A 26524-nucleotide genomic window follows, 5' to 3' on the forward strand; every position below is an offset into this window, starting at 1 on the left:
ACCAGGTGGGGATTTTGTAGTGAGGCAAGTAGTAGGAGAACAACTGTGGGGCTAAGAAACAAGCATTGCAAGGCATGACTCTTAGAGGATAACCTAGTGTGAGTAACTGGAACACATAATCAGCACTGTGGACACAATTCTAGCAAACCACAGATTTCTCAAGTTTTTAGTAGATAACACTCCTCTCTTCTCAGAAAAACTTATTTTAAACCTTTCACATCTTTTAAAGTACCATCACTGCAGTGGTGGCAAACCTATGGCACATGTGCTGTAGCATACATTTGTATCACTGAAAGCTCTAAAAGTTCACCATCACTGGCATATGCTATTAGTAAATTGTATGACTAGGATAAACTGAGAATTCCTAAAGCCATTAAGTTTATAATGGCTTACTACATGCCTCTGAAACTATAAAACAACTAAATACTAATTGTAAACACTAATATTTTAGTAGTAAAATGATAAATAGTATAAGGAAATCCAACAAAATTGTAACTTTTTGATTTAAATATTTTTCTTAAAATATGAAAAGTCAAAAATACTTGATATCCTTGCATTGCCCATGCCTAAATTTTTAAAACTCCTACCAGGGCAACTCAACATCCTATGTTACTTTCAAAAACTAAAGCCTACTAATTCCTTTATCTGTAATGTAAATGTATATACTGTATAAGGAGGTCTTCTAAGACCCATTCTGTTTAAGGTGTGACATTTTGAAAGTTTTATGTAAGCTATTAGAAAGGAAAGGACCCTGAAAGTACACTTTCAAAGAGAAAGGTAGTTTTTTTTTTAAAAAAAAAATTAACTTTGTTTACCTTAGCTATGGTTAAATTTGCTGAAAATTATTTAGCCAAATTTTAGTTTGATAATCAATTTATAAAGTGGCTAAAAGGATGAAAACTGTCAGAACAAATATCTCAATTTAGATGTAAAACACACACTATAGCTATTTTACTGCCAGTGGCAAGGACTGAGGTATATCTAGGTCTTGATGTAGAAAAAAAATAGTTCATTTATTCACTTATATATTGTAGAGCATTTAAGAAATACTAAGCAACCTCAAAAGATAGCTAGAAAATCAGCATTTAGTGGCACAGGATTGCATATCTATGTTGAAATCGTTGCAGCAAAGTTTTAAAGAACTAAAACTTTAAAAAAAATCACCAATAACTTAATAAATGGATTACTTAGTAAACTGGCTTTGGTGGAATGATACTACATTTACTTATGTACTGCTTTCCTTTCATATTAAATCAGTTTACAGGTATATAAAAATCAAAAGAATAGCATTAATAAAAAATGACAATGAAGTGTAAATAGGAATAAAACTTGAGAGGCACATCCTGTTAAGACCTAAACATGTTAGGTCTTAGCCACCAAAATGACTCTAGTTTTCAGTGAAATGTGGAAAATCAGTTAGGCAATTCAGTCTCCATCAGAAAAGTAAAAACAGACAAGTTACTCATGAAATGTTCAACAGTACTTTGGAGTGTCATAAAGAAATGTTGAAATGGGAAGGTCACATTGAAATTGTTTCATAATGTTTGATTTTTAATTTCTGAATGCAGAAAACATTTAAAAATTAAATATTTTGTTTAATGTTGTTTACTTTTTAAATCATAAAAAATTGAGAGAACTAATTCATTTGCCTGTTTTCCCAAATATTTTCTATCTATTAACAACTTCATTTAGGAAGAAAAACTCACTACCATTTCCCCTTTTCATTCTACTTAGAGACTACTCTAAACTTTAATCACCTTTCCAATCTACATTCTTTCATCTGTCTACATGCTTTCATCTGTCACATCTGAGCAGTATCCAGTTCCAGTCACTTGTCTATCTCTACAAAGATGGACGTATTCACCTCCCTTTCCAGCTCTAATTCCCATACCCTAATGCAGACCCTCATCATTTTTATGTGCATAATTGTGACCACATCCTATCCTGTCCTAAACTCTAAACTTTCCAGGTCATTACTACTCGTGGTGTGGTCCTTGATTGCAGTAGGATAGTCTGAGCCAAGGTTCTTTTGAAAAATCCTTCTCCTTTAGAAGGGAAACGGCTCTAACTCATCTTTAGATAATTTAATGCCTTCCTTAGACTAGGTACCTCAGCAAATAATTAATGGAAAATTTTTAAAATAATATACTACAGTTTTATGCAAAACTTTTACTTGTCTCATTTCCTTTTATACCTTGATTACTTTGTTCAGTCCTCTGAAATAAAATATAAACACTTTATTGCCTTTTCTCCCTGTAGTATTTATAGCTCTTGTGTTATTTGCTAAAGATACACATTAGTAACTTTTGAAAGAGAAATTATAGTAATATAATAATCTTTTACCATCTCCATCATATTATCTTTCTTTTTACCTATATCTTAAAATCTTAGAATGATTATTTCTATGAAACATTTACTGTCTTAAGTCTTAGAGATTAACCAAAGTAAATAACTTTTTTGGTATATAATATCTGACTCAAGCTAGTAATATATGAATCAAATGACATAAATTATATTTTTTTCCTCCAGGGAACATTTACTGGTAAAAATACTCTGTTCTTACCCAAAGTTACTTTGGCTATCCATTAAACTTGAAATATAAACCAGATTTTTGCAACCATTCTTTTCTCATTTTCTGAAATCCAGGTGTTGGAAGATATTACATGTAACCTTATATATGCAATCCTCCTGAAAAGTATTTACTTTCTAAATCCCAAGGGCAAAAATGTAAATTTTAGTGTCACCATATTTGGTAAATTTTGGGCATCAATGTATTTGGTTCCTTTTTTTGTTCTAGCTGAATAAAAACATAACCATGTAAGAATTGTATCTGGATAAGAAAGGATAAATTGATAGAACCCTTTAAATCTTGGACACAAATTGATTTTCCTATTAATAGGTACTTTAAAAATTAATGCAGATTTGTTTACAGACTCTTACTACTCTCTCTATTCTACCCTGTTACAAAGGTCACTGTTATATTTCAATTTATCTGATGCATGCTGCCTTGGTGCCTAGGAGTATAATAGAAAAATGAAAACCAGAACTAATCAAAACTTACTTCACTTACTGGTGAATAGTACTTACCCTAACATAAAGGTGTTCTGACAGATTTCTTTGTAGTGGCTTATGGCCTACAAATGTGCTTGGTACAAATTTTAATCCTACTGATTCTATTTGAATTCTTAACAAAAAATTTGTTTCTATCAGAATTAATTAAAAAATATTTTTCAGCAGAATTACTGAAAGGAATTAGTATTAATATGATTTTTAGTAAATAGATGTGGAGTATATGTATTAATTTTTTTTCTGACAGTCTTTCCTTGATGTAATCTTGGCTCTGTTTTCAAGGCTGAGTGTTGTGATCAGTGGCTTATCAAATACAAGAACATGATTGTAACATCAGATAAGTCCATGTAGTTTCAGAGTAACAAAATTTTGAGTTTGAACTGCTTGAGTTCTGTTTCTTGCCGTCTTTATACCTCGGACAATTTATTTAACCTCATTGGGTCTGAATTTTCTCTTGCCACATGAGTTAGAAATGCTCCACAAATTAGTGTATTCAAAACGCTTGAAACTAAGCATAGTACTTGGAATATGAGTCTGTAGCTACTTGCCATTATGGTAGCAAGTAATAGTATTTGTATTTTTAGTACCTCTTAACTAAAATATTCATAGATTTCTTGACTTAGCTTAGGAATCATGGTACAAAATATAACTCAAGATTTTTGATTGATTTTGGTCGCAGAATTTCTCTTAATGGTTCAAGAAATATTTGTTAAGTTCTTTTTAATAAAAAGCATATTTTTTAAGTTTCCTTAAGGTTTAGATTAAAGTAATCCTTTAAAAAGGAAAGAAATAATAAGGCAATTATTTTGAACCGTAAATAATGTAAAATAATGCATTTGTTTTGATTGACATGTGCAGGATATGTAGAAATGAGACTCAGATCATATATATGTACTAAGCAGGATAAATCTTATAATACTGTAGCATTTTGTTGGTGTGTATCTTAATCAAAAGAAATACAAGGAAAAATCTGAAATATACACAAAAGTAAATAGAGTAATATATATCATGTACTTTTCATCATTGTTAGCAATTGCTATTATGGCCAATATTATTTTACATATACCTCTGTTTATTTCTCCCTTCCTTAATTTGCTGAAGCAAATTTTATATACCTTATTTCATCCATAAATGATCTCACGTGTATTTCTAAAAGACAAGGATTCCTTTTCTACATAACTACAGTACCATTATCAAACTTTAACATAAAGTCATACTCCAGATGACAGTTTGGTCGGATGATAGACTGCCTATCCAATGGTAGTCCCAAAAGATTTTAAAGTTGAAAAATTCCTATCTCAGTGACATTACAACCATCAGAACATGGTGGCATAACTCATTACTTATATGTTTATGATTATGCTGATGTGAACAAACCTATACTGCCAGTCATAGAAAAGTATAGCATGTATAATTGTGTACAGCACATAGTATTCAATAACATATGACTATATTCGTATATATTTACTATACTCTTATCATTTTAGAGAATACTCCTTGACTTATAAAAAAAATTTGCTGTAAAGCTATATTCCATGTTTCATTGGCAGCAGCCTCATACATTTTAGGTTTTATCCCATCCCCTCACTGCCTCATTTTTTCTTGTGCTAGATGTAGTCTCATGTTATTCTGTTCATCAAGTACCTTGGAGCAATAGGCTATTTCTTTCAATATACATGTATCATACAACCTAGGATGTAGTAGGCTATACCATCAAAGTTTGTGGAAGTATACACTATGGTGTTCCTATGGTGACAAAATCACCCAGTGACATATTTTATACAACATGCCTCCATCAAGTGACTGGTACCATAAAATGTCACTTATTTTTAACATTCTCCTTAACATTTTCTAAATAGTTTGTCTATTTAAATCAATGTCCAAGTAACGTCCAAATATTGGAATTGTTTGATGTATATCTTTTAAGGTTTATGTAATTTTCATACAATTTTTTTTTTTTTTTACTTTTCTGAATTTGTTCAAGAAATGAGGTCATTTGTAGAATTTCCTATAGACTGGGGTTTGCTGTAGAGTAATGCTCATCTAGTCTTTCCTTTGAAGTTTAATTAGATCTTGAGGCTTGATCAAACCCAAGGCAAGCCTACATAGATGAAATCATGACCCTCTGTCAGGAGATTAGTTTTGGTCTGGTTGTCTCTCTTTTTGATGATAGGCAACCCCTTCAAATTCAGTGCTTGGATCTGTTAATTTATTAGATATTATAAAATACTGATATTCTGACTCTTAACATTCTGTCTTCATTTATTGGTTGTAATATTCCTGTAAAAAAAAATATCCATTACAGTAGTACTTCGGTTCACAAATGCCTTTGTTTGCAAACAATTTGGTTCACAAACAGAAGCATTTGGCAAAATTTTGTTTTTATTTGCAAACTCTGCATTGGGTGACGAACATAACTGCGGCCATCTTTCCCACACAAATACAAATACAAACCAACTTTTTCAAATTGTAGAACAAATTAAGTTCATGAACTGAGCTCTAATGTTTTGGTTGAATTGATAACCCATAAGAATAATCCATAGGGATTCATACAACTAGTATTTTCTATTATGTTATTATTTGGTTCCTTTTTTAATTTTTGTTTTTATGTTTGTAGTACATGAGGATTACATCCATCATGGGGAATTGGTACATGTAAATAACACGTTTTAATTCTTTTCTCCCCTTCCTATATTTCATGGTCTCCTTTGCTTTTGTAAAAGATCCATCTCCATTTTTCCTATTATCACAACTAATATTTTCAAGTATCTCCAACTTTTTGGTCATTATAGTTTAGAAATGGTAATCAAAATATATCTATATGTTTTTAGATACAGATATAACTCTCTCATACATTTAGTTAAAATTGTAAGTCCTTTAAGAAGTTCATGTGAAAGACCATGAATAATCATAAATTTAAACAACTTAAAAAGTAAAATCTCTAAGGTTTATACTTGCTTTATAAATTTCAAAATATTTTATTTTTTACCTAGACTATTCTGACATATTGATCTCTGATTTTTATTGTGTTTGTAATATATTATTTCTATATAATGTTAATTAAAAGGGAATGCAGTGGTGTCTTTTGAAAGAAGAGGATGTCATTCCTCGTATCAGGGCAATGGAAGGTCGTAGAGGAAGACCACCAAACCCAGACAGACAGCGAGCAAGAGATGAATCCAGGATGAAACGTCGCAAGGGTCGACCTCCAAATGTTGGCAATGCTGAATTCCTAGATAACACAGATGCCAAATTGCTAAGAAAACTGCAAGCTCAAGGTAAGAAACATAATGTATCTGACATTGTGATAATCATACTAAAAAGTATTCCAAATATATTTCTTATATTTTTGACCTAGGAATGATTGACATTGCTCTCAATTTATAAAATGTAGATATTTGTGCTAGAATAAAATGAAAAAATAAAGAATCCTACTGGTAACTGGAGTTCTTTGATTATATCATCTTTTAGGTGTTTACTTTTAAACACATCCTACCATGTATATTTAGATTACAAAGGTGGGTGTTAAGCTGTTAAGACTTGCACAGAAAGGGAATTAACCAGCACTTGGCACATGCCTTAAGGTTGTGCCAACCTTCTGGAAATTCTCCTTTTAACAGCTCCCGATTCCTTGAGGTGGTACATGGAAATAACTCCCAAATATGTGGATCTGTGGAGTATATTTTCAGTCAGAGAACTCCAATTACTGGTAAGTAACCCCAGTCTTCCAGTTTAAATGCCCCTGTAGTCTAGATATATTTTTTTTTCAAAATCCTCAATTAAGAGATTATATCAGTATTTTAAGATCACCAAAGGTAGGACCAGGGATATGGCTTAGCAGTTACAGCACTTGCCTGGCAAATGCAAGGTCCTGAGTTCAATTTCTGGCACACAAAAAAATAAGATCACCAAAGGTATTATTTATCAAGCTCAAAGTGCTCATAATAACCTGAAATCTATTTATGATTCAAAAGTCTACATAAATTACTAACATGAAGCCATACTATGTGGCACAGAAGGCTGAATAAATAAAGTAGTTCTGCTACAGAGTTTGAATTACTAGTTTGTAAATATAAGGCCTCTTAAAGTTGTCTGAATACATCAACATGTGTAGGTGCCATGTATTTGCAAGCACATATTTTTAAATGTGTAATTTTAAATAAAGATTTAATAATGAAAATTGATTTAGGAGACTAATAGAATTTTGCTGTATTTACAAATAAACACCATCTGGAGGAAATGCCCCCAATACTTATTTCTCTTTATTGTAAATACCATCATACTGTTGACTTCTTTGTTGCTGCTTTGTTTGTATTTTGAAACAAAAATCCATGAAAAAGCTGATAGAAGGCTTTCAAATGAGAGATACTGTCTTAGTGCATATTAATAGAAGCATTAGGCTTTTGTTAATCTTTCCAGAAATTGGTACACACACACTGAGATACTCACAAATACATATCTTTTTTCTTTTCTAAAATAAATAAGAAAAAATATATACTATTCAGCTTGATCTTTTTCCTTTTTATCATGAATATCTTTCTGGATTAGCACAGATAAATCAGTTAACTGCCTAGGGCACAATTTAATGTCCAATAAGATTTTTTTCTGTCTTAATATATTAGTCAGTTTTTAAAATTTTTCAAACTATTTGATGTAATTTCTTCTAAGACTTTTATTTCCTTGAAATTGTTATTAGTGAAGGTTAAAAACAGGTGAATGTTAACAAACATAGATGAATTTTAAAACTTACTATTTTCAGTAAATCATTGACTTTTCTGAAGAATGTATAATGATAGTGAAGGTGTTGTTTATATAAAATAATATTTGAAATTAACTGATAGCCCAAACATGAGTTCTTCATACATGATTTGTATTCCTAATACAAGCATCGCTATTATTTAGTATCCAAAATGACAAATTTAAATTTGCAAGTTAACTATATTTTTATTGTAACAAAATAGAAACTCATTATTCTTTTTACCCAATATTGTTTTCTTTAGATTTCAAATTGATTTTTATTACATTACATCGCCACTGGCTGTAATTGGTTAGATCTTTCCAATTCTGTTACATTTGACTTTATTGTATATATGTGTTCTTTCTCAATATGTATATAAAGATTAAATATTTAATAGCAAATAATTATTATCCATATTTACAAATGTATGGGGTATTGTTAATATTTTTTTTACATGGGAGAAAAAGAAAACAAGGATAAATCACTTCATCAGCACTTTTATTTCTAAACAATTTATTTCCAACATTTGGGGGAGACCATCTAAGAGAATTTTAGAAGTTTCTATTATTTGTTATTATCTTGCTAGGATCCAAAAAACTGAGTTTAATTTGAAGAAAAGTTTAGAATACTAAAATAAATACAAGTCTTGAATATACTTCATATCCAAACGTGAAATGAGAGCTCTAATTTCTAAGAGATTATAGATAAAAGGCTGACAAGGTTTGGATATGATAAAGGCTTTTTAGGTCTATGCAAATAAACCTGCTTATGGAACTCCATTGTCACAATCAGTCAGTGAGTGACTCATATAAATAAACCTGCTCATTAATTGACCAGTACTGTTAATATCTCAGATCTTCCAAAATATCAAATAACACCTGTCCATTTTATGTCATAGGAATGAGATATCAAACAGTCTTATACAGTGTACCGTTATTTTATGATGTATCTCTGAGGAAGAAAATGCTGTCAATTTCCGGGTATATTTTAATTTTAGAGATGTTAAAATGCTGTAAAATACATTTTAACATGCTGAGAAATGAGTTATGTACAAAAGATCCCTAATTCTATGTGAAAATAAACTTTATTTCAAAAATAAACGTTATCTTTGAAATTAGAGCAGTTTCTTAAATATAAAGATATTTTTCAAATTAGTATTTCAAAAGTTAATTATCACATATTCAGTGACCATAAACAAATAAATGAGAAGATGCAGTGCTCGAAGTAATTTATTCTTCAGTGGCTAGGTAAACTTCTCTACATTTCTCTTTGCTCCAGTCTATCTTAATTTTTTTATTTTGTTCTCCAGCTTTCCAAAATGTAAATTTTAAGCTATATAAATTCTTTAATGTTTAATCAACACTGCATATTCCTTGCCAACATGGAAAGACATGCATTGAAATTTTTAATGTTTTTCAGTCAAAAGAGTTTAAAAATAAAAACTACTATGTGCTTGCCTGAAGCTTGAAATTGACACATTCTTATGTAAACACATTGATACAGATAATAGGATTTCCTTAATAGCAGTTTAACTATTACATGAGGAAGAACTTAGCTTGAAACAAAAGATCATACTTATATCACATTTTCTAGTAAACCTTTTTTTGTTATTTGTTTAGAAAAACTTTTTAATCACTTAACACATCTTCAAACCTCAAGACAAGGTTAGACCTTCATAACAGAGTTCAGTAAAACTTATCTGTCATTATTACAGATGAGAATAATATTCTTTGAACTTGTTAGTATCAAAGGCTGCTGACTCTGCAGACCAATTTAGAGAATTTTATTTTCCAAAGTATTTAGTATACAGGAGATGTTTTTCTGTGACCCAGAAATATTTGATGATAACTATAACCCCCCAGTATTGAAAATCATTGGATGATTGGAGATATATTTTAACATCAACCTTCATTAACATTTCCAGTTTATTAAATAAATTAAATGCTTTGTATCTCAATCAAATATCCCTTTGTATATTTTTATTATAGAAAATTCATCCTACTAACCAACTTCGTTTATTACAAAGAAGCATTCAAATATTGCTTAAAGATTTTTAGAGGTAGTACCATATACACTGTAGAGCAAAAAAACCTGCATTTGTATCTTGGCTCTGTTTTTAACTTTACTGAGCCTAAGATATTTTATTTGTAAGGTGAGCATAACATTGCTTATCATATTGATCAGTGGCATATGACATTATGAAACAGTTATGGAGATTAAAGAAGAGCATGTAAATCTAACACAATAGTGCCTACATTGAATAACTGGTAGAAATTGATAGAGTGCAAATGATTCAGGTGCGCTCTATTCATTACCAATTCATTACCAATCACCTTGTTTACTTTTCTCTCGTAGCTGAGACAAAATACCTGTTGCCCAAAATTAAGGAATGAAAGGTTTATTTAGCTCACAGTCTGTAGAGGTGTCAGTCCGTAATCAGCTGGATCCAAGGCAGTGTGGCATGGCAGAGGGGCAACTATTCATGGTGATGGAAGATACAAAAGCAACAAAAGCAAAAAAGGAAGAACAAGCCTCTTTTCCTCCCTTACATTGTATTCAGGCCACTCATACTAGGGTGGAGGTAGCACTTACCCCCAACCCCAGCACTGGACATTTGAACCAACCACAAACTCTAGACTGAGCTGACCCTGAAAAGCCCACCCTGCATGACTGCATGAGGCATTGAGGGGACATCTAGACACAAACCATAATGCCAATCAATGCAGTTTATAGGTTCTTTATAATCTCCATCAGCTACAAAGTAATGTTTTCTGAAATAATACCTCCTATAAAGCAATGTTGTCTAGAATTATTTTGAATAATATTATGATATACCACTTATAGAGTTAGAAGTATTCAGATTAAGCTAGCTAGCAGAAAAAAGACATGGCATTACATGGCTTCTGTATCCATTATATTTTTGGCAAAGTAATGCCAGATAACAACCACCAACCTCAGTGGCATATGACATTAAGCATTAATCACTCACATGGAGTCAGCTGGAGGTTAGCATTGCTGATCTTGGTTAGGCTTGTTCCCATGTGTGGGTTCAGTTGCTTGTATGTATCTCAATCTCCAGGAGCCTAGCCCAAATATGCCCTTATGGTAACAAACAAAACACAGAAATAGAGTACAAGTTTGCTTTCAAACTCTGCTTTCATTAAAGCTGTTAACATTCTCTTGACCATAGATCACATGGCTGAATTCACAATCAAGGGAAACAAAATGTATTCCACCTCTTGATGGGAGTTGCTGCAAAGTAGCATTGCAAATGACAGGGAAAGAGGGGAAGAATGAAACTGGGGTCATTAATTATGTGTTTCTACCCACAGGTTCAGACATTTGTCCTTGAAATTACAAGAGCTGTATTGTCCTTAAAGTTCATTGACATGATATATTGTTTTTATTTTATGAAATTGAATCCTTCTTCCTCATAAATGAGAATATTACTGGATTCAAGGGATTTAACCATTGTATGGCTAATTGAAATATAAGTTTGTTAGAGGACTGTTTTACTTTGGGGTTTTTCTCTTTTATATAAGTTTTGTTTTAAGGTTAAAATTAAATTGCAATCTTGTGTATTAGCTGCTACTTTCCTCGAGTATAGAATTATTTGAAATGTGAAAAATGTACTTAAATGAGCCTCTGTGATTAAAATTAAGAAAAATATTTTACATAGTTTTATGTTTGATCATATTTGGTGAAATAATTTTGGCAATTTCTGAAGGTAATGAACATGATTTTATCTACTACCCTTATTGCCCTATTTGGTATCTGTCTAACCTTAGGCAGCTTTCCTAAACATTATATCTATCATGATAATACAGTACCAATTTCAGTTACTGTTGTAGGTGAGCCATTTTGTAAAATTGGTAGTAATATTTGTGGAATTTTTCTGTTTTTCAGAAATAGCCAGGCAAGCAGCACAAATAAAGCTTTTAAGAAAACTGCAAAAGCAGGAACAGGCTCGGGTTGCCAAAGAAGCTAAAAAACAACAAGGTAGGTGATGGAAAGGATGTCGTGAAGTTGAAAAATGAGCATTGGAAAAGTCTAAAGAGTCTTCCCCACTTCATCGCTTACCTGATGATAATCTGGGCTTTTGTTTGTCATCATAGCAATAATGGCTGCTGAGGAAAAACGAAAACAAAAAGAACAGATAAAGATTATGAAACAACAGGTATGTTTATGCATTTAAACTGATGTTTAAAATGTGGGCTTTATTGAAGATTTATTTAATTATATACATTATTCTAATTTTGGTTTCTTAAATATATTTCATGTTGATGTTATGCATCTTATTTAAAAAGTTGCAAACTTCTACTAAGATTTCACCTAGGTTTTGATCAAGTCTTCACTCCCAAGGCTTTTTGTCTGCTTTTTGCAGTGGTAGAGATTAAATCCAAGGTCTTGCACATGCCAAGCAAGCTCTCTACCATTGCACACCCTACTTTTTAAAGAAATCAATACCAAGTAGAAAATTTGCATAAGTATTTTAATGTACTGGTAGATTTTGAATACAAGTTGACATCCTGAATATTTTAAACTTAATATACCAGTAAATGAAGAATATTGCTTGAGCATTCAGAATCTGGTAAACTTAATTATTCTGAAACATAAAATCGTAGTAAAATTAGATTCAAAGGTTTCTCCTCATTCCTTCTGAGTGCTTTCAGAGTTGCTTAAAAATTGCCATTGCAAAAGAAACAATGAAAGCATCCTGTCTTATACTACATTTTCCCTCCTCCATGGTTTTCAGAACTAAGTTTGAGTAAGTGAAGTAATTTTTAGATTATTGGTAAAATGTTAAGTGAAAAGATATTCAGATTCATTTAATATTGGAAGTATGTAAACTACCCTCCCATCCTCACATATTCATGAAACTTTAAAGCAGAAGGAAGATAGTGGGAAAGTTCTATGCTTTGAAAACTTCAAGTAGCAAGTAATTATTTTTTATGTGAAATGAAACAAGTATTTAGTATATAGATAGCTTGTTTTATATTTCACATGGTTATCTTAGCATTTCTTCTGGTATTGATGAAAGCAGTGTGACCAAGGGAGTTAACATAGAGTTGGAATTTAGAATTCAGAGTTGGTAGTCAGACAGCCTAGAGTTAAATATATACTCTGTTACTCTATAATTTTATGGCCTTAGATGAGTCACTTAGTCTCTAAGTCTCTATTTCCTCCATTATAGAGGAAAGTAACTACAATATCTGAAGAGTAATTAAGATCATGAATGTAAAGTGCCATAGTACCTGGAACCAAACACTTATTTTATATAAAATATCAAACTGCATTGCATACTCTTTTACCATAGTTTAAAGTAGTCAATTGGAAAGCTGGCCTTGAACTCACTATGTAGTCCACACTGGCCTCAAAGTCACAGAAATCCTCTTGTCTTAGCTTCCCGAGTACCGGGATTACAGGCGTGCACCACCATGCCTGGCTATTTTTTATTTTGAGACAGCCTCTCCGTAGATTTGCCAGGCTAGGCTGGCCTTGAACATTTGATCCTCCTGTTTCAGCAAGTTGCTAAGAGGACAGTCTTGTGCCCTGCTATAATAACTTCTTTTTTAACTTGTTTTTGTTTTTGAGACAGAGATCTCACTGAATTGCTAGGTTGCCCTTGCTAGCCTCAGTCTTCCTGCCTAAGCCTCCCAGAGTAGGGATTATAGGTGTATGCCACCAGGCCTGGCTGATAATGATTGTTATAAAGTCAACATTAGATATAGAATAAAGCTTGTGCTTCTCATCCTCTGAATTATTTTTTCCACCCAGTAGGCCAAAATTACCACCAGAGTCCGTGGTGTGTGTGTGTGTGTGTGTGTGTGTGTGTGTGTGTGTGTGTGTATCTTATCAGAGAGTTCCTAAGGCAGTTTCCTGGAAAATTGCAGAAGCATTATGAACAAGAGGAAGATAGGTATTAGAATCTGAGCAGGTTCCTGTATTTACTTGCTATTGGATTTTATGCAAAAATTTACTTCCTAGGAACTCCAGTTTTCCCTTTTATAAAAAGAAAATAATTTCAGTTTCTATGATTTTTTAGAATGTTATGATCAGCAAGATATTTTGTGTGAAATGACCAATTCAGTGATTAGATATTCAGTATTAGAAGGTGAAACCTAGATTATAGTAATTTATAAATAATGTTTAAGTACATGCTAATGACAGCAATACCAAATTACTCAGTCAGTTCATCTAAAAGTTTCAGACTAAATTTACTTAGACCCAAGATTCTCTACCTATTTTTGTGCATAAGAGAACAGTGGAAGACTTTTGCTGACTTGAGGACATACCACTTCAAAATCTTCTACAACAAGAGCAGAAAAATTTAAGTCTATGCCTTTCTTAAGTCTCAAATTCTAATCCAAGTAAATGCTTCGAATGTGGATCAAACACAGTCTTCTGTAAGACTTAGAACTGACACAAAAGTTACACTTGTGAATTTTATTACAGTTAATATTCCATACCCAACGAGAATCACCAATAGCAAAATCAGAGAATGCAGTCTTCTGAAATCAGAACAGTATTTCCTAAAATATCATTGTCACGTGCTAGACTCCTACAGGCAGTCAGTAAAATCATTGTATAAGGGAAAAGAAAGAAAGGAAGGAAAGAAGGAAGGAAGGGAGAAAGAGAGGAAGGGTAAGGGAGCAAAGGAAAGAAAGAAGGAAAGAAAATGAAAGGAAAGGAAAAGAGAAAAGAAAAGAATGAATGCATTTCATAGTAAAGTATCGGTTCAAAATGTAGTTAGCATTTGGAATTAGAAGCAGGTATTATAATGTACACCAGAATAAAATGTACTTGTTCTGAAAATTTTAGAACAAATACAATTTGAAATAGGAACTTGTGGGATTGGGGGTTTTTTTTGTTTTTTTTTTAAGAAAATAAAAATTTTTTAAAACATTAACAACAATATAGAATTTCAAAACAAGATGATAGGAAATTAATAATGGTTGTTAAATCGCATGTTATTATCTTCAAAGTAGTTGTTTGGATTACCAGATACAGGCATGCAAAATTGATCAGATAATTAAGCATTAACTGTTCCTTTCAATAAACCAATAGAAGTTAGTAGTACAATTATCTTAGGTATCTTGTGTAAATATATATATATATATATATATATATATATATATATATATATATATATATTTCCTTCTCTTCTTCATCTCATCCCAGTTGTTCTTTCCTTTTGAGTACTTTCTTTACTTTTCACAATATCTATTGTGCCTTTTAGATTTTATTTACTCTTTGAAGCCCTACAGAAAATTGAAATAGATAGTTTTTACCTCAATCTGATAAAAGTCATCTGTGACAAACTAACAGCCAACATCACACTAAATGGACAAAAACTGAAAGCTTTCACTTTAAAATCAGGGACAAGACAAGAATGTCCACTGTCACCACTCCTATTCAATATAGTTCTGGAAACATTAGCCAGAGCAATTACACAAGAGAGAGAAATAAAAGGAATACGCATAGTAAAGGAAGACAAATTATCATTATTTGCAGATGACATAATACTCTACACAGAAGAGCCCCAAATTCCACCGAAAGATTTCTAGATTTAATAAATTCAGTAGCATAGCTGGATACAAAGTCAACTCTTTTAAAAAAATGTATTCTCATCAATGCTAATTTGAGACTTTGGAAAGGAATTTAGAAACATGACATTGTTGACAATGTGGTTATCACATATGAGTTAATATTTAAAATGTAAATTCTCACCAAAATTTAGATGATCAATAAATTATAAAACATAACCTACCACCAGTGCATTAAATTTAGACATTGGATACACCAGTTATAACATGTAAATAATTCCATGGATTGTTAAATTGAAAATAATCCATTTTAAATGTTACAGATTATTTTGAAGTGAAATTCTATTATAGTAAAAGCAATGTCATATTATGTTGTTGAATGCAAATTTTAGAAAGGAAATTATTACTAATAACATCTATTACAATTATGACACTGTATGCTTTTTAAAGCATTTTTATGTAATTAAGGCAAAGTATTTCATCTGGTTTCACAGAATAGTAGTTATTATTTGCTCAAAGTCATTCAGTAATTGACAGTAACCCAAAACTAACTTTATCTTTTCTGACTCCAGAGACACTGTTCTTCCTACTTTTCTTTCCTGTATTTATATGTAATTAAGTACTACTTGTTATGTTTTGTTTTCATTTTTAAAGAGAGTAGTAAAAGAAGAAAAAAGAATAACAGCATAGCAACATCACAAATATAAACAAAACAAACAAGAACATTAAAAGTGATACAGGGTTTTGAAACAAAATGATAGGAATTAACAGTGGTTGTTATATTACATATTGTTATCTTCAACTACTTGCTCAGATTACCAGATGTAAGATTGGAAGATTGTTCAAACCATTAAAGACAATAAAAAATTATTATTTATTATTTGATATTATTAGATAAAACATTAAAGATAATACAGTGTTTCACTAGACAAGATGGTAAGAATTCATCAATGGTTGTTCCACTGCATATTATTGTCTTCAAGTCAGTTGCTCAGATTACCAGATAAAGGACTATTTGTAATTGCAAGTGTTTGTAAAGATTCTCAAGCTATAGAAGTTTAATCAGTTTGACCTACCTGATTTCTAGATACTTATTTAGCATTTGTATTTTATAGATTATGAGATACTGTATAAAATTATATGAATTTAAGGCATGAAAATTTGTGTAATCTTATAATAAATAAATAATTGTTCTAACCTGGAAAGCCTTTGATAATTTAGTGCTTACATCTTAAATTATTTGATTTCAGATAAACACTTATTACCTAGACATATAATTAGATATAATGGGTAATATATATAATGTATAATTTATTTTATGTTAAATTATCATATTTTTTACAGGAAAAAATTAAGAGAATACAGCAAATTAGAATGGAAAAAGAACTTCGAGCCCAGCAAATTCTAGAGGTAGACTTTTTAAATTTAATATAATTAAATTGTAATGAAAATAAAGGTCATATATTTTATAGTCTGCAAAAAAAATTCTTTGCCTTCATGTTCTCTCACCCATGCAAATTAATATGTTTACCAGAAATTCTCTTTAAGCACAATAATAGAGTGAGACTTTCACTGAATCTTACTCAGCAAACTCATTTGATCCTAGCAATAAAAAAAAACAGGAAATAAGAAAAAAGAGGAAGGAAGGCAGGGAGAAAGAAAGAATGGGGAAAAGAAGGAAGGAGAGAAGGAGGGAGAGTGTCTAGCTGCCAATGTAGATGTCATAAAGTTCATGTGCTAAAACTCTTATTCTTCAACCCTTTCCCCCCCCCTTATTTGTGAAAGCTTTGTTTCTATGTTTTTCCTACTTTTCTCATCATTTTTTCTCTCCCCTTCCTTTCTTTGGGAGGATAGAGTTATGGGGGGAAAAAGAATCAATTTATATCATATATAGGCACAAATTCCATATAATGAATATGATCATTATGTAGACCTAAAAATGTACCAATAAGCTTAATGTTATTTACTTTTTGAAAAGTTATTATGTGGCATCAGGTATTTATTTTTAATTTAGAAACAAAGTTTTATAAAAATAAACATTCTAAATTAAAATAAAATTTTAATTAAAGATACAGCTTTACTAGTGTGGTTTCCAGCATACCTCTTTCCTGCAAGCTGACTAGAATAGCAATAGAGAAGACCTATGTTGGCAACATCAAAAGGAGTAGTCAAAGACAGCAGGGGAAAATGCAGAAGAACTTCAACTAGCATATACAGGAATTCAAAAGCCTAGCAAGAGCTTTTAATCTGTTTGTTGAGTAGCAAGCAATTTTTAACACCTTAGTAGCCTGAAGGTATTACTCTGTCAAACTGTGCCGTATAATAACCGATGTTCAAAATAATTGCACTGAGTCATCAAGAAAAAGTCAAATTGTGGTTAGTGTATGTCTCAAAATTATTTCCGTCTAAAATAGTAAAAGCAAACTTTCAATGTTTAAAATTATTTTAACTTCTCTGCTGTTCAGGAAACTGCTGCTTTATAGAACACTATTCACCAAGGGCTCCAGATAGCTGAGATTTTCTGTCTTCCTTTTTTTTAGAAATACACATATATTCCTTTACACATTTCACATTAATTTTTAAACTCCCAAAGAAAAAATACTTCTGTCTTCAAGTAAATTGATGTGAACTACAATATAGTTATGACATGATGGTCATAAGATTGGTCATAAGATAATGGACTTTAAGATTACAAAGCAAACATTTGAGAACATGATTATGATAGTCAAAACAGGCTTCATGAAAGCACAAATTTTCCTTCTATTAAAAAAGAAATGGTTGACTTTTAACCACAGTATAGAGATAGGCAAAGTCGGAATCAATGCTTCATTTAATGATTCCAGCCAAATAATGAATTTCTTTATCTAAAATCTCAAGTACTAAAAGAATTTTCAAATAATGATGTGCCTTTTTAATTTTCTTTGGAGTTAGAAAAATACAATAAATGTCATAAAATCATTTTGTCTATGATGGTTTTAAGACAGAACAACAAACAATATTGCAGATTCTTAGCATTTTGTAGAAAAATATCTTTCATATTTTTATAAATGTAAGAATTTTTCGTACATTGCAGTGCTAACCTATAAATAAGAAACAAAAATCTGTGTGTTAAATATGTTAACTGGGGAAAATATGTAATTGTCTACATATATGTTACATATTGTTTTGTATCTTGTGAGGCATGTAGCTTCATTTCAAGTCAGATTATTTCCAAATTTTAGTGGTGTTGTTGCATGACTTTGAGACCTGTTTTGCATGCACAGGCTAAAAAGAAAAAGAAAGAAGAAGCGGCAAATGCTAAATTATTGGAGGCCGAGAAACGAATAAAGGTTAGTTTAGATGACAATCAGAGTTTTTATTTTCCAAAAAATAAAAACTACATGTTTACCAGCATCAACTATATGAAAAAATAGCTTTTCTCAAAAAGACTATCTAAACATATTTAACAGATATATGTATAAATGTGTGGTTTTATTTGTATGTATATTTTATGTATAATACCTATGTTTTATGTCATTATACAGGTTTTATGTAGTGCTTTGAGCTCTTTAAGTAGGAATAATCAAATCAGAAATGCAAACTATTACATAACACCTGTATATAGTTGTGCTTGATAAGAATGATCCTCCTCAAATTATTTTGTGTCACTTATGTTTGTTTCAAACTGTGTCACAAAAGTCTGATTTTGCCTTATAACTTTCTTTATTATTGTGCAGCAACTGTTTTACCTATAAAAATGAAACACATGCAGAAACAAAACTCTACCATATTAATTACTATAACTTAAAGTGTTTCAAAATACTTTGTTTTTTATTTCCATGAATGAAGCATAAAAGAGATGTTCCATCCCCTCCTCACCCATCTCTTACAGTAACTTCTACTTTGTATCACTGAATTCTGAAAGGGCAGCTGTGTGAACTTGTTGGTACTGCTAATAGCCACCACAAGTGTACCTTTTAAACCAAGAAAACTGTTTTTTAGGGGTTGGGAGGAGGAAACTGATGCTGGGGTTTGAACCCAGGGCGTCACACATGCTATGCACAAGCTCTATGGAGCTCCATCCCCATCTATTGGTTATCTTTCCAACCTAAACTCACACTTTATTATTTAGACTTCTACTCTTTTATGTACATGCTTCATATTAATTTCATCCAGATTTTACCTTTATAAAAATAGTGAAATAGTGTCATAAATTATGAAATTTATTACATTACTAGAATTATTTGCATTAAGCCCCACCCCCTTGGGGAACTGCAGGTTGGTATAGAAATCCCAATCTAGTCACCAAAGTCTTTCATGAAATAGAAAGGCTTGGTGTAGTGGTACATACCTAATAATTCCATTTACTTGAGAGGCTGATGCAAGGGGATTGGAAGTTTGAGGCCAGCCTAGACAATACACCCAGATCTTGTCTCAGCTGAAAAAGTGGAAATGAAATAGATGTTATAAATTAGAGAGTATATTTGAGAGTGTATATTCAAAGTGCAGAGAGTATCAGAGTCTGGCATGGTGATACTCACTTGTAATCTTAGCACTCAGGAGGCTGAGCCATGAGGATTGCTATAAGTTCAAGGCCAGCATGGATTACATAGTGAGTTCAAGGCCAAACTGTACCTAGCAAGATCCTATCTTAATCAGTCAATCAATCAATCAGTCAATCACTTTCAAAATACATATGTGAGTTGTATCACTGTGCTCTGACAATCTACCTGGCCATTTTAGTAATTCTGACATTAAAATGTGTTATTAGGGCATACATTGAATTTTAAGTTGAAGTGTTTACTAAAGAAAGATTCTTGCTACTAGATCAGACAGATTTCATGTTAAGTGTTAGGTGTAATAGTATGCAGCTTAATAGCCATAAGCCATAAGCTTAAAAACTAGATTGAATATTAGCAGTTTTGTATGTTTCAACCTAATGAAAGACCATAGAACTCCTAATACTTTTTAGCATGTTCTAAATCTTCACTAAAAATCATGTATTAAAAGTTTCTTATTTTTAAGGAAAAAGAAATGAGAAGACAACAAGCTGTTCTTCTGAAGCATCAGGTCTGTATACATATAATTATGCAAATGTTGAAATGTACATTTTATAAGTTTGCTTAAACTTTGGGGGAAATTTTCAAAATATTTTCTTTAAAATTTCTGATATAATTCTTGCTTATGTTTTTCCTTCATCTTACAGTTTAATGCCTTGCTTTGGTAATGGTGTCTTTTGGGGGGTTAAAAAATTGGTTTTATGACTCTGTGATTTCTGTTTCATAATGTTGTGCCAACTCTTTCTACCAGGAGTTGGAGAGGCATAGACTAGATATGGTATGGGTATGTTTATTTTTGTACATCTAACACCGCATTGTGATTTGGTTGTGATATGGTTGTCATAGCAATGTATAAAGTGTAGCACTGGCTGCTGTCATATTACATACTGCTGCATGGCTTTACAGCACAGTGCATTGCATACATCTGCTTGTCTGTCTATAAAGAAGTATGATACATCTCTAAGATATTTCACTGAACCGGTGAAGACTTAAATAAGTCTAGTATCTAAAAAGCATGTTACTGATGTCACAAGGCAAGTTGGATTACTGTACAATTAGACACAAAATTGTGACCTATATTCTCCCATCATTCTAGATGCAAAACTGCCATTGAGTGCAATGGGAATTTTGAGTTTGCTTGATGAGAGAATATGACAAAATTTGGAAATAATTTTAGAAATATCCCTTTTTGGGGATCAAATATATTTAAAATGGATTACATATTATTAATATGAGATTTTTAAATTTTAGAATAAAATGAGAATTTCAAACTAGTACTTACCTTATTTTCATACTGTACATTTTAGATTATACCTATTCAGCCCATGGTGCAGTTTTCATAGCTTTGAACAGTGCATCAAGTGGCAGACATCAGTAAATAGGAATGCCCCAATTTATTAGTGTTTTTTATAAACCAAGACTAGTTACTTTTGGTATAAAGGCTTTTTTAAAACTTTTTAATTTGTCGGTGGCTTCTTGGATTTACAAAATGATTTTGTACTTGAAATAAAACTAACCAATTATAATACCATGACATGAAAGTGATTACAGATCAATTTCTGCCTGATCTAAAATTTAAGAATACAATCTTTAGTTCAATTGGCTATAGTAAGTATTTGTGGTTTTTCTAATAGCAGATGTAAGGTAACTGACCTGTTCCAGCCAACCATTATGCTTTTTGTTCTGCCAGCTTTTGAAGGAGCATCACAACTGACCATAAGTAAATCTTGTATGCTTCTGTTTACACTGTCTCCATGTTCATTGCTTTACCTTTTTGCTTTTGATTGTTCTTGTATTTGCTTTCTAAACCTGAACTAAAACATGCACAGACTGGCCATTCTTGTCTTATATTTAGTATTTACTGTGACTTGTCTATAAATGCTAAACATGCTATACTGAGTTTTTTGTTGTTGTTGTTGTTGTTTTTGTTTTCCATTTGAAAATCAAACTGTTAACTGTGGTTGAGTTATTTTCCTAATTTTATCTGGCCTAATAGGAACGAGAACGAAGGCGCCAACACATGATGCTTATGAAAGCTATGGAAGCTCGTAAAAAAGCAGAAGTAAGTGTGTTTCTACAAAAATATTACCTTATAAATTACCATTTTTCTTGAAGCACTATTTTTTCTAAATATAATTTTTAAAGTCTGGGTTTCTCATAATGTGACTGGCTTGTATAAGAAACCAAAGGTTAAAAATAGTAACTCTGTGTTAAAGCATAAAAGAATGTAGGAAGGATTTCAATGTATGTGTTATTTTTCCTGGCTAAGATTATACTTATTTTTTAATGGTTGAATGACATTGGTTTAAATAAAAGTGGCTATCTATTACTATGACTAGAGTGTCACGAACCTTAATATTACCACATGCCTCGACAAGTCCTATGCATCTTAATTCAAATACTAATCCTCTAAACCATAGACACCTGCCATCAGAATTATTCTTTAGCATTCTATATATAAAATAGTGTGTAAATACTTTCTTTAAAGTAGACTTTTAACAGGTAATTCAGAAAAAGAATTATTGGAGTATATCAATGTGAACTTATTTGGAATTTAAAACGAATCAATTAAAGGTTAAAATATTTGCTAAAAAGTAATACATTCTGCATTAAAACTGTTGAATAGAGGGAGACAAAAAGACTCAAATTTCCTTGCTGGCTCTGCTACCAACTTCCTTTAACTCTTTAATCTGTTTCTTTAAAATTGAAATGATACATACCTTGTAGGGTTGTGGGATCACCAAGTGAGATAAGTATTTAATAAATGAGAATTGGCCTGGGGATGTGACTCAGTGGTGGAGCACTTGCCTAACATATATAAAGCCCTGAGTTCATTCCCTAGCACTGCAATAGAGACACATAGACAGGCCCACAGACAGACAGATATTAATGAAAATGATGCTGTGGTGGACTCAACTTTGGCATGAATTCTAGAGATAGATTTCTGCTATATACAGACAATATAGTATAGTCAGATCACCTGAATTTAGATTCTGGCTTTACTACTTTACTGTTGTCTGACCTTGGGCAAAGTTTTTAACCTTTTGTGATTCCTTTATAAAATGGAGGTAATATGAATTCTTAACTGATAGGGTTGTAGTGTAAATGTGTATGCATTTAAATGTGTATGCGTGTCAGTTAGTCTATGTGTAAAGTTCTTAGAACTACAGTAGCATGTAGTACCTAACAGTTTCTTACTACGTTATATTCAACATGCAGAGTGAGTTTAACAAGAAGCACATCCAAGGTTGGGAACTACTAACACAGATTATCTCTGGTTTCTTTCAGCAATCACGTTTTGTGGCTCTTTTAAATTTTATACCCTAATGTTTATACCCTAATGTTTTCCTGATGTCCATTTCTCCTTGATTATCTAGACCCTCTAGACCAACATGGTAATGGAATCTATGCATCTGTGTATGCAATTATAACCATAATCTCTGAAAAATGATAGCCAGAGACACAGAGAGGGAATATTCCAGGAACTGGCATGGCCTCTGCTCTCTCTGTTCCTTTGTGGGAACAGTATGCTAGTAGGAAGAACAGGGAAAGAGAATATTCCTAAATACTCAACCTAATATCTCCACTCTGGAGAAATGGAAACTGAAGGACAACTAGTAATTCCAGAAAAAGGACTGGGAGAGACAATTCTCTACAACTCTCCTCCTCCCCCTCCTCCTTCATCTTCATCTTCTTCATCTTCCTCATTTTCCTCCTTCGTTTTTCTTCTCCCTCTCCTATCCCCTCCCACTGCCTCTTTTTCTCTTACCAGAAGGAATAGGTAGCGCTAAAATTTGTCCTTCTGTGTTTCCTGGCAAAGAAAAAGGCTAATGAAGAAAAACATTATAATAAAAATAACCCAAAGCATTGTTGAAAGAGGTGAATGCCAAGATGAAAAAGACACCCAAAGGGCTCAAAATACATACCCTTTCCATCGTTTTTTCATATTTATGCTCCGTGGCCTGGGAAGTGGGGAAAGCTGCTGCATATAGCCAAGTAAAATCGGATTTGAGTGGAGAGTGACAGCCTATTAAAACAAGATGTTCTAATAAAGCCCAGGGAAAAGAAACAAAAGAAGTGACCTACTTGTACTGTAGCAATATAATTGCTTAATAGGGCTGCCAATATCAAGCATAAGTAATTTGAAAATAAATGAGAAATCAACCAGCATAAAATAAAGCAAATATGGGCATATGTACATAAAATAGTAATTTAAATCATAATAATTCAAAAATTTTGGTTTTCCTATCTTTATTCCTGCCTTCCTCAATACTCCCTGTCATTCTCCACTGAACAACCACTGAGCTTTCAAAAACTGAACCAAATCATACTATAACACTATCTAGTAGCTTCTTGTTTGAATGATAATAAAATCCAACTCCTGACCATCACATAATAGTCCTAAATGTTCTGATCTCTCTCTAAACTCCAAGTTTCCCTTATATAATTATCCCCTTATTATTTCATTATTTTTGCCTTATTATCATTCCAAGAAAGAGTCTTTACCCTACCTGTTATAGTTACAATTTGTTGTTCAATCATGGATCAAATATAAATTTGTCAGAGGTCTTCCCATTTTTAAAACACTAATTCTGGAACTTCATTTTTTCTTGCCTATGGTCTGCCTCCTTCCAGAATGTAAAGCCTATAAGGACAAGTCTTTCTTTCTTACTGTTATATCACTAATGCCTTGATTTGAGACAAATATATAATAGATATTTAGAAAATTGCAGTTGAAGCCAGGCAAACTGACACATGCCTACAGTCCCAGCTTCTTGGGAGCCTGAGGCAGGTGGATTGCCAGCCTTAGCAATTCAGCAAAACCCTGTCTCAAAATAAAAAATTAAAAAGGCTGGAATGTAACTCCACGGTGAGAGTGCTCCTACGTTCAATCCCCATTACTAGAAAAACAACTGTAGCTGAATGAATGAAATAATAAATGAGTTAAAGGAAGTGCTAGCACTAAAACAAAGGTAAAATAAAAATCATATCATTATGAGTTCCGTCCATATAATTATAAAATATTTCTTTCACTTTTTTTTTTTTTTTGTGGTGCTGGGAATGGAATCCGGGGCCTCATGCATGGTAGGCAGGTACTTTTCTTTTGCTAAAGTCAAATACTCAAGAAACTATTATTTAAAAATAACAATCAAATAATATATGTAACAAATAATCCTTGATTCAGATGTTTTAGACAGTCTTATATAGATGAGTTACTTAAATGTTATCTAGTAACTATAGACCTGTGAACAGGATTACTCATACCAGGTAATTTTATCACTCTTATTGTAAATTGTGCTTCTCTGATGGATGGTGACTATAATCTGTGATCAATTAAATATTTTTAATGTCTTAAACTACTTCTGTGTACCCATGGGAAAAACAAAAATATTCAAATCAGTAATCTCAGAAAAACGTTTATAGTGTAAACAGTTAAGCAATAATGAATCTTTTTTTCATGTGATTATTTTTCAACTTAAATTTACTTTAACTGATATAGAAGAGCATAAAAATTACACATTGAGGGGGGTCCCATGTGATATTTTTACATATATATACATTATGTATAAAAATATATACATATATACTTAACCTTTACAACAGGTTAAATATATATATAATATATATATATATAGGTCCTCAAGATTTACCACTTCCTTATTGTAAAAATATTCAAAACCTTTTCTTGTACCTTTCTGAAATTTACAGTACATTATCTTTATCTATAGATAGACCAAATGCAAGTGATCATTACATGTAGGCATAAAAATTGATTAAATCAAAAAGTAATTTCTTTTACCATTAGTTAAAAATATCCTACAACATCTGAAATTATTTCAGGAAGCTCTCCAAATCCACCAAAGTAAGAAAGTAACATAAACACTGTTTGCATGATTAATTCTTTGCATATACCACACTACTCTTAATTTTTGACTTAGTATTTTCTCAATATATTCTTCACTAAACAAAAATCCAAATTACTTTTGGTTCTCTAGTTTAAAAATCTTAATTTCTAGTGTTTTTATCTTTACATAAATGGATAGTAAAAAGAATTTAAATTTATGTAAATTATCTTGTTACTCAGATTAATTTCAAAAGGCCATTAGTATATCATTGAGTTTCTAAATATTTTCATAACATAATATAGCCTCAAAAATAAAAAAGCTTACTATTTGTGAGTATAATGTAATTAATATAAAAAGCATATGCTTTCATTATTACTAATCATTGGAAACAAGATTGGTCTAAGCAATATAAGAAGGTAACATTTTACTCAAAGTCTCCTGCTTAAATTAGAAAAACTTTAAACTGTACTACCCACAAATTTATAATCACTTTATTCATATTAACTGAATAGTCAACCATAGTAATCACAGAAGAGTCTTTTGTATATCTCCCCAAGGATCTATAAAGAACAAAAGGTTGTTAAACAAGCATCTATCACAGAATGACTGTGTCAGCACTTTAGGAAACAAAACCATAAAACTGAATACAGTAATTCAGGTTTCAGAAGCCATCCAATAAACAATTTGAAAGTAAGAAATCCCTCAACGGTTCAAGTCATGAAAACATTTCATAATGGTATATTCGTATTAGACATTATTTAGTGAAAAATAAAACTAAAAAATAGA

At 31.6% G+C, this 26524-nt stretch overlaps 1 protein-coding gene across 7 annotated transcripts in view; it reads left to right on the forward strand.

The window, feature by feature from the left end:
- The window catches only part of Baz2b (bromodomain adjacent to zinc finger domain, 2B), a 269690-nt gene that overhangs the window by 180086 nt on the left and 63080 nt on the right, over positions 1-26524 (forward strand). For 3 of the 7 annotated variants that reach the window (XM_013518703.1, XM_013518704.1, XM_013518699.1), the window contains 8 exons: positions 6137-6347; positions 11714-11806; positions 11923-11984; positions 16699-16764; positions 18618-18683; positions 20359-20403; positions 20644-20676; positions 21889-21954. In XM_013518703.1, coding sequence (XP_013374157.1) covers positions 6137-6347; positions 11714-11806; positions 11923-11984; positions 16699-16764; positions 18618-18683; positions 20359-20403; positions 20644-20676; positions 21889-21954 — 642 coding nt within the window. The remainder of the gene's footprint in view (positions 1-6136; positions 6348-11713; positions 11807-11922; positions 11985-16698; positions 16765-18617; positions 18684-20358; positions 20404-20643; positions 20677-21888; positions 21955-26524) is intronic. The other 4 variants (XM_013518702.1, XM_013518701.1, XM_013518705.1 and 1 more) reach the window with 2 other exon arrangements.

This window comes from Chinchilla lanigera, unplaced genomic scaffold (genome assembly GCF_000276665.1).
Source record: "Chinchilla lanigera isolate Chin_1 unplaced genomic scaffold, ChiLan1.0 scaffold00048, whole genome shotgun sequence".
NCBI classification, from domain to species: Eukaryota; Metazoa; Chordata; class Mammalia; order Rodentia; family Chinchillidae; genus Chinchilla; species Chinchilla lanigera.